This window comes from Herpailurus yagouaroundi, unplaced genomic scaffold (genome assembly GCF_014898765.1).
Source record: "Herpailurus yagouaroundi ecotype Mexico unplaced genomic scaffold, PumYag 184, whole genome shotgun sequence".
In the NCBI taxonomy this organism is placed as follows: domain Eukaryota; kingdom Metazoa; phylum Chordata; class Mammalia; order Carnivora; family Felidae; genus Herpailurus; species Herpailurus yagouaroundi.
In genome coordinates, this window is record NW_024412415.1 from 15032289 (window position 1) to 15045372 (window position 13084).

At 39.9% G+C, this 13084-nt stretch overlaps 1 protein-coding gene across 1 annotated transcript in view; it reads right to left on the reverse strand.

The window, feature by feature from the left end:
- Window positions 1-8618: 8618 nt before the first annotated feature.
- The window catches only part of SHC4 (SHC adaptor protein 4), a 128816-nt gene continuing 124350 nt past the window's right edge, over window positions 8619-13084 (reverse strand). The window contains exon 12 of the mRNA XM_040492640.1: window positions 8619-11048. Within this exon, the coding sequence (XP_040348574.1) occupies window positions 10893-11048 (156 nt within the window). The 3' untranslated portion in view covers window positions 8619-10892. The remainder of the gene's footprint in view (window positions 11049-13084) is intronic.

Consider the following 13084-nt stretch of genomic DNA (forward strand, 5'->3'; position numbering starts at 1 on the left):
CCGGCTCGGGGCGGGGCGCAGAAGCGGAAGTCTCCGCCTTTCTCAAGCTTAGTTGAGAAGTCCACCTGCAGTTGCAAATGTATGGCTGTTTGAAAGCGGGCGCCAGCGGTGGCGGGAAGCTCCTCCTGTGCTCCCATTGGTGGATTAGTGAGCCAATTACGAAATGATTGACTATGGAGCGGGCGGGCTTATGGTTACTTAGAAACGCCCAGGAGCCTGGCCTCAGGCCTATGGAGAGGAAGAACCTGGACTTGTCCGGGGCCAGTTGCCCCTTCCTTCACCACCTGGTTCCCCCAACAGCTCACGCTGCTCTTTCAATTCCCAAGCCTCAGTTTTCGGCTGCAGCACACAGAATCCCTCACTTTCCCCGCCGAACCCCTACCTTGAAGGTTTTTTTCACTTGCCCTTCTCTAAGGTGCCTGCTTCCCCATCACCCAAACAGGCTTAGATGTAATTTTACTTTGTCTTCTTGCTTATTGGGTCCTGCCTTGTTTGAATTTGTATTGCTTTCATTACTGATGAGTTAGCACATTTTCCCAAGTGTGTGTTCACTACTTGAATTTCCTCAAGTGTGAATGTTCTCGTCACTTGGATATATGCTAACCTGTCCTTTAAGACAGTGCTGTCCAGTGTGCACTAAAGCCCATTCTGTATCCGCCTTCCAAATTAAAGGGTTCCATTGACTATCGAGGAGTTGGTAGCACCGGGTTCACATATCTTTTTACCTTCCTCATACATACGAGAAAACCCTTTCTGCTATGGTATGGAGAAAAATGGTTGTTCAAGGCTTTTCATAATCTGACTAGTTTTCTTCCCACCCCAGTGATGCCTACACTGACCCCTGTAATCCCATCAACTAACCTAAGATTATGCCATATAATAGGTACTCACTCAATCCATAGCAATACGTGAGTGAAATTACTGGCTGAGCTGCCTATCGTTCCCAGAGTGCTTTTGTTTTGCTCACACTCTTTCACCTGTATTGCCCTATCTTACTTACCTACTCAGTCTTCAAGATAGATGAGCACCTCCTCTGAAGACTTTCACGACACACTTCCCTCCCTTGGCAGAAACAACCCCTCTTACATCTGTTTACAGTATAGGTATCTTATGGTGCTTATTATCTTCTACAATTAGTTGTGTGTCTGATTTACTCAGTTCAATGTTAATATCTTGAGGTACTCACATTGCTCCTTGGACATCAAACATGCTTCATAGTCCCTGGTGGGCACTCAAAGTTGTTAAGTGAGCAGATAAATGAACGAACAAATAAATGAAGGCTTCTGTGCCAGAAAATGTGAGTAAAAGGCATTCAGGTAAATGGCAGTTGTTGAAACCTGAGCCAAGGTATCTGTTAGTGGGAACTAGGCTTGGATTAAGAGGATGCTAAGTAATCCCTGCCCACAAACATAGAGGTGAACACATAAAATATATAAGGGGGGGGGGGGGGCAAAGCACATGAGGAGACAATGTTTATAATCCCTTACACAGTGCTTTAGAATTTGGTAAGTTCTTTCACAGACAGTAGCTCATGTGTTCCTCACAACAAACCTGTGAGGGGCTAGGACAGGTAAAAAAATGACTAAATAAATAAATAAATAAATAAGTGACTTGTCCAAAGCTACACAGCTAATGTGAGAGGAAGAATTTGAATACATATCCTTTATCTCCAAATCCAGAGCTATTTGTATTTAATATTATATTAAATGTGAGATTTAAGTACGTATGTCACAAAAGATGCAAAGTAAAGAATAAGTCAGAGTCTCTTGCCTCTAAAAATGGATTTGGGTAGAATTTTATAGGTATAATCAATGAAATTTTCTTGACTGCCTATCTTGTGTAGTTTCTGGCCTCAATGCTTGAATATAAAGTGTGAGGCAGGACCCTTACCCTCCAGATAATCATACTCGTTAGCAGCGCAAGATGCTTACCTAAGAAGGCAAATCTCTCTCTCCCTCTCTCTCTCTCTCACACACACACAAACACACACACACAACACACACACACACACACAAATAGTTTACTACATGCAATATAAGAATGGGTGATGATTCTGGGGAAAAAATGAGCATTTAAGAAAGGATTTATCTGACCAAGTTCTTGGAAGAAGAGGAAAAGAGAGTCAACAGGAAGGTTGTTAGCATGAGTGATTGTAAGGTGAAACCAGACCACCAAGAGTAAAGGATTCTTATATTTAGAGGTATGAGTGAAGAAGTACACTGAAAAGGAGCAGCCAATAGAAGAGCTTGATGCCTGAAGAAATAGGAAAGCCATGCTATAAATGTAAGGTAAGGTGTAAACAAGGAACGAAGTTGACATGTCCAGAGAAACACAACCAGACAAAATCATTATGGGGCAATAAAATAAATGTGGGGAAAGAGAGAAAAACTGCCAAAGACCTTGAGTGCTAGACAAGATATTATTTCTGGAATGTTGGGTCAATATTTATCTTGCATTTTTTAAACAGACACACCTGTGAGCTGGGAGGGACGCTACCTCTACCAGACCTGTTTATGTTTCTAGGGGAAATGTCATGTTGCTGATGAGATGTGGTCCCTCCCATTCAGAACATATATAAAGGTGGAGCTAAACCATCATTCCTCTTTCTTCCAATCTTCTCTTTGGTGCCAAAGCTATCAGGTCAAAGCAAAGCCATTATGAAATAAACAGTGCTATCCTTAAAAGAACACTGAACTTAAAAATGATCGAAGTTTAAGTTCCAGCTCTCTCACCCACTAGTTTTTATCCACAATTTATTTAACCCCTGAGCCTCAAAGTTCTTATTTAAAAATAGGAATAATATCTACTCTGCAAGATTGTAAAAAAGGATGAAATGATATTGCATCTAAAATGTAGAAATGCTATTTAACTGAATGTTATTTAACTGAGGAAGATCAGAACATTATTTGTAATACATTCAGTATTTTTTGAGCACCCACTTTGCACCAAACACTATTCTAGGGGATCATTTAATACTGACACATGGATCAAAATGCCTGCCCTAATTAACCCCTAATCACCGAATCTACTCTGGTCCAAGGTCACCGTAACTTTAGTACCATCACTTCCCCACCACTCCAAGACCTGGCCATACCTGATTTCTTCAAAGGTAAGCACCAGACCCAAGATGGGCCACTCATATTCCCTTCCCAGGTAACTGAAATAAGACGTAATGAAACTGAGTCAGGCATGTGGTAACCATACAGAAGAGAAGCAGACTTTTATTACAGTTGTCTGTATTTTATGGGAAATATACCACTTCCATTTATGGAAGTATATGTATATTGTGGAGTCTAGACTGAAGATCATGAACTTCTGTCACTCAAAGCCATAGATCTGTCTGGTTCTAACACATTGTAAAGTCTAACAGTTAAGTTTTTCCTTGGGTTCTGTGATAACCTGAACCTTAAAACACTTTTTAACTTGAGCTGACTTGGGTCATTTAGGGGTTGAATAGTGTCCCCCCAAATTTCGTGTCCACCCAGAACTCAGAATGTGACCTTATTTGGAAATAGGATCTTTGCAAATGTAATTAGTTAATATTGATAAGGATAGGCCCTAAATCTAAGACTGATGTCCTTAAAAGAAGAGAAAAGGAATCTGAAACTAATGTAATATTGTGTGTCAATTGAATACACACACAAATATATATATATATATATATACACACACACAAATATATATATATGTTACTGTAGTACAGAGTTCACTGTTAAAATGTGTAATTTCCTCAAAAAAAAAAAAAAAGAAACAAGAAGAGGTAAAGACACAGAAAGACACACAAGGAGAAGACAGCCATGTAAAGATGAAGGCAGAAATAAGAGTTATGTTGCCACAACCCAGGGAAAACACCCAGGGCCACCAGAAGCTGGCAAGGGATTCTTCTCCAGAACCTTCAGAAGGAACATGGTCCTGCCAACACCTTGATTTCAGACTTTTAGTCTCCAGTACTGTGAGAGAATAAATTTTCTTGTTTTAAGCCACTTCGTTTGTGGTACTTTGTAGCAGGAGCCCCAGGAAGTTAATGCACGTGAGTTTTCATTCCTTGGAACCAAACATTTATGACTAAGATGCATCTGTGACAATAGATCGTATCTGAAAAGTCTAAACCAGTGATTCTCCAAGTATGATCCACGGCCCATTGCTGGACCTCAAGGATATTCCAGACGGTTCATTAAATGATACAAACCACAACAGTTTCTTCAGCTCTCATGGGAAGATAACTTGCAATTTTATAGGCTTTTATTTTTATATACAACTAAAGTTTACCTACTAGGAATATACCAAGTAAGGTAATGAGGGGTTATTAATGCTTAGAATTTGTTACAAGTATCACATTATTTAAGCTCACCAAGAACGGTTCTCATCACTTCTATGTGCAGCATTATAAAACTCCTGCTTGTGCATACTTGAAGATAACTGAAATACTTTTGGGAGAAGGGCATAAATATTTGGGTCATTCCCAGGCAATTGTGGGTTTTAAGGGTTATTATTCCCACATCTTAATTATGAACTATCTTTGCTTGGCTTATTATCAATTAAATTTGTTGTAAGCTGTTTGGTTAACTCAACTGTGTGTACTGTGGAACTATTTTAATACATGAATTTCCACTTTTCCTATAATGACTTTAAAATAATATCCAAGTTCAGGTTCCATTTTTGTCATTAGTCATCTATTAGCAAAGTCATCAATTTGTAATTCCTCTGAAGTTTGCTTATACTCTCTGGAAATGTGTTGGGTATAAATTTGTTCTGTTTAAATAGCTGACAACACACTATCAAGGAAAGTGATAAAATTACTCATTTTTTGAAAAGTTCATAGGGCAGTATTTTGGAATATAAAATCATATGAATAGTATTTCTCCCTTAAAAGTAAATAAGCAATTCCTATCATTCCTCTTCAGTTCTTTCTTGTCATTGAGTTATTTTTCCACTACCTAAACAAACAAACAAACAAACAAATAAAAAGGGGGGTTGAGGGATGAAAGTTATGTGGGGTAATAGGTCTTTCACCCCTTCCGTGGTCTTTGGTCAAAAGTGTGAGAGCCAATTGCCTGAACTTAATGTTTAGGATTCACACCAAGGTTTTGAATCAGAAAACCTATCAGAAGAAGTGATGGCGACCATTTGATAAAGATCCAAGGCTGCAAAAATTATATTTGAATGTGAAATGCAGACCCTCCCAGATGCCATATTGCTTCTGTTACTTGAAACAGTAGGTTGAAAAGGAAAGAAAGAAGTACCAAAACAAGATCATAAGATTGGTGTGTATTTGAAATGCTTACATAACACGTTCAAAGCAGGTTAATGAGATACGATGTGATGCTACCATAAGAAAATAAGATTTATTTTTTATTTTTTTAATGTGTATTCATTTATGAGAGAGAGAGAGAGAGAGAGAGAGAGAGAGAGAGCGGGTGGGGGTGGGACAGAGAAAGAGGGAGACACAGAATCTGAAGCAGGCTCTAGGCTCTGAGCTGTCAGCACAGAGTCCGGACATAGGGCTCTAACTCACAAACTGAGATCATGACCTGAACCAAAGTCTGACGCTTAACCCACTGAGCCCCAGGCACCCTGAAAATTACAGGATTTCTTTAAAATGTTCATGTATTTGAACACTTAGTCCAGTAATGGGACACATGGTTAAAGTTATTTGATGTTCTTCTGCCTTCGGTTAGGTTCTCAAAAGTGAAACTTGGGATGGAAATTTGAGTGCATAGATAGGATTTATTAAGGAAGGGCTTCCCAGAGAAAGTTGTTAGGGAATGAGGAAGCAGGACAGGAAAAGGGAAAAGCCAAGTAGGCACGTGCTTTCAGGAGATGTGCCGGCCAGTCAGACCCCACAGGGAGCTCTGGAGTTTAATCAGGATGGGACAAGAGAGGCAGGCTTTCCCACTCTTGCACTAGTGATGGTGGCAAGGAAGAGGAGAAGGAAACTCACAGGCACTTCTGGCTGGTGACTCAAAGCAGCTCCCCTTACCTGAGGCTGTGCCCAGAAACAGAAGTCAGTCACTCTGCAGGCAGTTAGCAAAACACACAGAGGCCGGCAGTGGGGCATGCAGAAATGATTCCAGGAATCTGAGAGGGGCTGGGCAGAGCTGGCAATGTCTGGCATGACATCTGTGTTTGCCATCCTTTGATCTTGTCAGCGTATCTCCAGAGGTGATATCAAACATGTTTGAGGCCCTTCATGAAGGTGGCTTCATGCAGGTCATCCTGATGACCCCTCCTAGTCCTGACATGACAGGACCTAAGAGAACCAAGATGATCCTACCACCACATTCAGCGAAAGTGCCAACATGAAAGTAGTTTTACCCCCAAACCTTTTTTAAATTAAACTTTTTATTTTGGAAAAATTGCACATTCACATGCAGTTGTGAGAAACAATACAGGGAGATCTTTAAGCTTTATCCACTTTGCACCAATAATAACATCTTTTTCAAAACTATAATACATTATCACAACCACGATATCCACATTGATACAGTCAAAAATCAAAAAACAATTACATCACACAAGGATTCCTCATGTTGCCCTTTTATAACCGTACCCACTTTCCTCCCCACACTTGCTCCCTCCTTAATACCTAATCTATTCTTCATTTCCATAATTTTATCATTTCAAGAAGGTTACATAAATACAGTCCTTACCTAAAGTAAGGACTATAGTATGTAACATTTTGGGATCAGCTTTTTTTGCTCTGCATAATTCTCTGGAGATTCAGCCCAGTTGTATGCATCAGCAGGTTATTCCTTTTCATTGCTGACTAGTGTTTCATGGTATGCCTGTACTACAGTTTGTTTATCCATTCACCCATTGAAGGAACATCTGGGATGTTGCCAGTTTTAGGTCATTACAAACAAAGCTACTCTAAAAATTTCTGTCCCAGTTTTTGTATAAACCTAAGTTTTCATTTTTCTCTGTGATCTAAGCCCGCAGAATTACTGGGTTGAATGTTAGCTGCACGTTTAGTTTCTTAAATAAACTACCAAACTGCTTCCCAGAGTGGCTGTACTATTTTACATTTTCACCAGGAATGGATGTGTGACCGACTTCCTCCTCATTGAGCCAGCATTTGGTATTGTCAACATTTTTCATTTATCCATTCAGATACGTGTATAGTAATATCTAATTGTGATTTTAATTTGCATTTCCTTACTGGCTAATGATTTTTTTTAATGTTTTATTATTTATTCTTGAGAGACAGAGAGACAGCGTGAATGGGGGAGGGGCAGTGAGAGGGAGACAGAATCTGAAGCAGGCTCCAGGCTCCCAGCTGTCAGCACAGAGCTCGAAGTGGGGCTCAAACTCATGAACCATGAGATCATGACCCAAGCTGAAGTCGGACGCTCAAGCAACTGAGCCACCCAGGTGCCCCAATTTTTTTTAAAGTTTACCTATTTGAGAGAGAGTGTGTATGTGTGTGTGTGTGCACACGCAAGGGGAAGAGAGAAAGGGAGACAAAATCCCAAACAAGCTCCTCTGTGCTGTCAGTGCAGAGCCTGACACAGAACTTGATCTCACGAACCATGAGCTAATGATTTTGACCTGACTGGCTAATGATTTTGAACACATTTCACGTGCTTGCTTGCCATCTGTGCATCTTCAGTGAATTGTCTGTTCGCGTTTTTTGTCCACTTTCCAATGAGATGTTTTTACTGTTGAGTTTTGAGGGCTTTTTTTTTTTAAATACATTCTAGATACTAGCCCTCTGTCGGATAAGTGATTTGCAAATATTTTTCCCCAGTCTATAGTTTGCCCTTTATCTTCTTTACAGAGTCTTTCACAGAATAAAAATTTATTATTTTTATAAAATACAATGTACTCATTTTTCCTTTAATGGATCATATCAAGTCTAAAAACTCTTTGCCTGGCCCTATATCCTAAAGATTTTCTCCTGTGCTTTTCTTTCCTAAAAGTCTCATAGTTTTACATTTGATGTTTTTTTTTTTTAATTTTTTTTAACGTTCATTTATTTTTGAGACAGAGAGAGACAGAGCATGAACAGGGGAGGGGCAGAGAGAGAGGGAGACACAGAATCCGAAACAGGCTCCAGGCTCTGAGCTGTCAGCCCAGAGCCCGACGCGGGGCTCGAACTCACGGACCGCGAGATCGTGACTTGGCTGAAGTCGGACGCCCAACCGACTGAGCCACCCAGGCGCCCCTACATTTGATGTTTAAATCCATAATCCATTTGAATTAATGTTTATGTGAAGTGTGAGATTTGTTCTCTTGCCTACAGATGTCCAATTACTTCAATACCATTTGTTGAAAAGGCTCTTTCTTCCGTTCAGTATAATGTCCCCAGCCTCCTCACTGTGGGGTCACCAGGGCTGTGGGAGTCCCTCCACTGGAGGCCACACCTCCTAAAAGGCAGTCTTTCCACAGCTCTCTCTCTCCAGATTCTGTTACTGTGCTTTCCACTTATCCATTCGCTAGCCCCAGGGCACCTCATTCTCCCTGGTGGTTTCCCCATACTCTGCCCACACCTTTGTAAATAGTCCCTTTATTAAACTCTCCTCAAATTACCCAATTTAAGTGAGCCATCTGTTTCCGGTTAGGATCAGGATCCTGCAAATAAATTTTCCACATCCCAAACATCAGACATAAATACCGTGAATTGTCACAAAGAAATAATCATTTATTTTTTTTTTGAAAAGTTGTTTACAGGTATTTTATAGGCAAATGGATTTCCACTTTAAAACAGATGAAGATAAATGTGTGTCATTAAAATAGCATGCAATCAAATATTTCTTCTGCTGTTTCATTCTGGTTTAACAGTGTCTGTGGTACTTGGTAAGTGCATTATTTGCTTATCTAACTACTATAACATTACAGTCAAACACGGATTTTCCATGTACTGGTGCCTCATGTACCAGTGCCCATGTGCTACTCACATCATTTATACTCTTGGCATCTATTTGTATCAGAAACTTTTTCTTGTGACCCAGTTAACACTCTTTTCAAACAGACTGAGACCACAACCCTGCTCTGTCTCTGAAAGGTGACTGGATCACCCATAAATTTCTATGATCTACACTCATGCTAACCCCCTTTGTGAGGATGGACAATCAAGAACCAAGGTATATGGAAAACTGATGAAAGAGACATTATTTTCTAGTTGTATAAAAGGAAACAAACCTACCTATGCAATCAGTGGCAGTAGAAGTAGAATAAAATCATAAACCTTTACAGAAAAATATTAGAGTTCAGTGCACTTGGTTTCTGATGATTTCTACCCAAAAAATTTTTCTTGTATTTTATTTAAAACTTAGCAAATATATCGCAATTACAAAGGTTAAGTTGTATCTACAGAGCCAAAATGAAGTGGGGTTAAGGCAACTGTCCAGATTACTCGGGCTAAAAAAAACACCCCAAAGTCATGGCCAAACCATTATATGCAAAGGTGACTAAAAGACTGAAGTAGTTTTCTTCTACTCCAAACAACCAAATCCACTTCTACCCTCATCCTGATAGCACTCCAAAGGTTCAATGTCTTTGACTAAAGGCTTGGGGTCTCTGCTACCTAAATGTTGGTTTCAGTTGTGCCATTTGTTCTGGGAGTATAGATGCAGGCTAAAGGAAAAAGCTCAAGCTTTCGTCTTAATGACACAAACTGATTATCAACACCGACCCCTAATAAATGGAAAACTTGCTTTTTATAGACTTATGTTACAGCTGAGATAGACTTCTAAATTCACCTAGCCCAATTCCCTTATTTCATAGACAAGGAAATGGGCGTCCAGATAGGTTTAGCAGCTCGCTCACAGTCACATAGAGAAAACTGTCCAGCACTTTTCTCTACACAACACTTAATTATACCCTCAGGTCACCAGTGTACTTACATGTGGCAAACCCTTCCAACTGCTTCATTCAATATGTCTTCTCCCTTCTGCATTTTGTCTGATCATATCTAGAAAAGATGCTAAGGATACATGTAGATTCAGTCATAGTCAATCAAGAGGATATTTCTCCATACTTTCAAATAGAGTCAATACTTTAATAAGAATGAAACCAATTTGGATATTGAATATGGAGAACACTGGTTTGTCTGCCGTGTTTTAAATCCATGCACGCATGAGCTTCCTTTGTGGGAGGGGAAGGGGAAGGAAAGGGGGAGAACCACGATGGAATCAGAAATGGCTGATAGATTTGGGTTCTTCAGCTTGCTCTGTGCTGCATACAAAGTGTCCAAATAGCAAAGACTGAGAAATACTAGGCCAAAGAATTTAGGCCCCAACCCTTGGCTAGTAAATGAGACAGGCCAATGAAACAGACCAATGCCTTCAGTGGCTTTTGTTTTGATTCCACTGGCATAGACACCATCCAAATTCAATGTCAAATTTATTTGATCATTGTAGTGAAAGTGCTACTAAACAGAAAATCTGATAAAGTCTATAACTATCCAGCAAATTGCGTCTTATTTTTGTAACAAGGAAAAACTTTTTTTTTTTTGGCAAATAGTTCTATAGTTATAGAATATGAAGACACTTAGAACTAATCTCCCCAATATGAAAATGTCCCCAAATTATCAAGTTGAAAGGCACATACCACTGCCCCAGCAGTTCATCCAGGTAGTCTCTAGCATGGGAAATTTTAATTGTGCTTTTAGCTTGCTATCGATGCAATATGGCCTTAAAAAGTGACATCCGTGCATATGATAATTTCTTCTCAGACGTACCAATCCTCTTCCCCTTTTCTGATTTTCACTTTCTGAAGATCGATCTGTGTTAATTCTTTATCATATAAAGGACATAGTCCATGATGCTCTTGGGAAAATGTAGTTCACAGATTGTGCTCTATTTTATCTACCAACCAAGTTTGGATTATCTTTGTATCCTAACACAAAATGAACTTTCTTGAAATATCAGTGTGATGGTACTTCCATATTGTCATTTGTTGGAATGCAGAAGTCCTGGATTATTATCTTTTCTCACTGGCTGTTTAAGGCTTACTTCACTTCCAGAAGAGATGATTGGCAAACTATTATCCATGTGGTATCTGATAAGGTGGCCAACATTATCAAACACATGATCCTTGGTCCTTACCTTGAAAAGGAAGCACAAAGTCCTTAGGTTAAATGATAATAGCTCCCCTAAAAGATGTAAACAATCAGGAGGAAAAACAGACATATCCTTGAATGAGATACTTGGGCTGAATGAAAAAAAGAAAAAAAGGAAAGGTACTTTCCAACTCTATATCCCTTAGTAAACAATTTTCTCATTCCTCATTACCTTTTTAAAGCAATTTTCTGTCCCAATCAGAAAAATGGTAAACATTTGTCACACAGTTCAAATTTACAACCAACCTGTTTGCCACGTTACTGTTTGATATATTCTATCATGTCACCATTCCTATAAATATTTAACTGTATACACAAGCATGAATCCCAGGATTACAATTTTGACCCAGCAAGCAGACTGCTTCCAAAATATCTTGTGTCTGTAGGAAGCAGGCCCTTCTGGAGAAGTCCTGCCCCTCCGTGGAGGCTGAACACAAATCCTGTCTCCTTTAAGAAGCCTCCTCAGACCTTCCCAATAGGTATTCTTATCTCCTTCCTGCATTCTTCATAGTAGCTGATCATAAATATTTGCTACATGGAACTTCTCGTCTGCATGCCAAAGCAACTCAGTTTCCCAATGCCTGCCTTCTCCCGAGGACTTTCCTCCCCAGTATTACTGTATCCTCACCCTGTGCATGGGCAGAAGATAATACTCTCCATCATGACTCCATGGGCCATAATATAGTTCTGTTTGGAGGGTGGCTGGGAACTGTCAGGGAGTGGGAAGGCATGAGGTCAGAGAACACCTTGTTATGTGATTCTGCTACTTCTCTACAAGGGATTTTTTATTTCTGCTTAGATATTGATTTTCAGTCTATTAAAAAAATACACACTTACTGGAATAATTGACCTCATGTGAATATGATTATGAATTAGATACTGGTAATGTATCAATGTTTAAATTTCTTGATTTTGATCACTGTACTGTCTATGTAAGAGAATATCCCTGTTCATAGGGAATACACACTCAAGGATTAGGAGAAAAAGGGCACAACGTTTACAATTTACTTATCAAACCAAGACTTGGAAACATTTTTATATCCTTCATCTCAACCCCAACCCACGTCACATGAGCTGATCAGATCTGCCAGTCTGTGTTGTTAATTCCAGTTCACTCTGCTCTCCTCTCTTTGTTTCTCCTACCTCCATTCTGGTTCAGACTTTCACTAGTTATTACCTCAGATCCCCTAATTACATTCTTCTCTAATCAATCCTGTATACAAATGTCAAATTAATCTTCCAGTACAGGGGTGGGACACCTGCGTGGTTAGGTCAGTTAAGCCTCTGGCTCTTGGTTTCGGCTCAGGTCATGACCTCATGGTTCACAAGTTCAAGCCCCACATTGAGCTCTGCGAATGATAGTCTGGAGCCTACTTAGGATCCTCTCTCTCTCCCTCTCTCTGCCCCTCCCACGTGTGCTCTCTCAAAATACATAAACTTAAAAAAAAAAACAAAAACTTCCAGTGCAGGGATTATAAACTATCCACTCTCTAGCCAAACATACCAGGAGCTGTTTTAGTTAGCTGGGGGGGGGGGGGGGGGGGGGTAAGGCAGAGGTGCCCAATAAAGAGTTTTTAAGTATTTTGAATCAAAAATGGGGAGATTTCCTATAAAAATTTGGTTTTGCAGTTTCTTTGGGAAAATTAAATCTGGCTACACTGGGCCCTTCCTCCAAATGGCAGCAACCGACTGAGGCTGAGTGTGACGGTCCCCCTTACACAGGACATGTGCTTCCCAGTTAGTTCATCACAGCCCACCACACTCTATGTTCATTCCACCATTCGCCCAGCTTTACGCACTTATGATACAGGCCAGGCCCTGCAAACATTTGCTGCGGTGACCCCAATCACACTTCTGTGTGTGTGTGTGTGTGTGTGTGTGTGTGTGTGTGTGGAGAGAGAGAGAGAGAGAGAGACAGAGAGAGAACAAAACCATAACATGAGATCTACCCCACGAACAATTTTTTTTAATTTTTTAAAATGTTTTATTTATTTTTGAGAGAGAGAGAGACACAGCATGAGC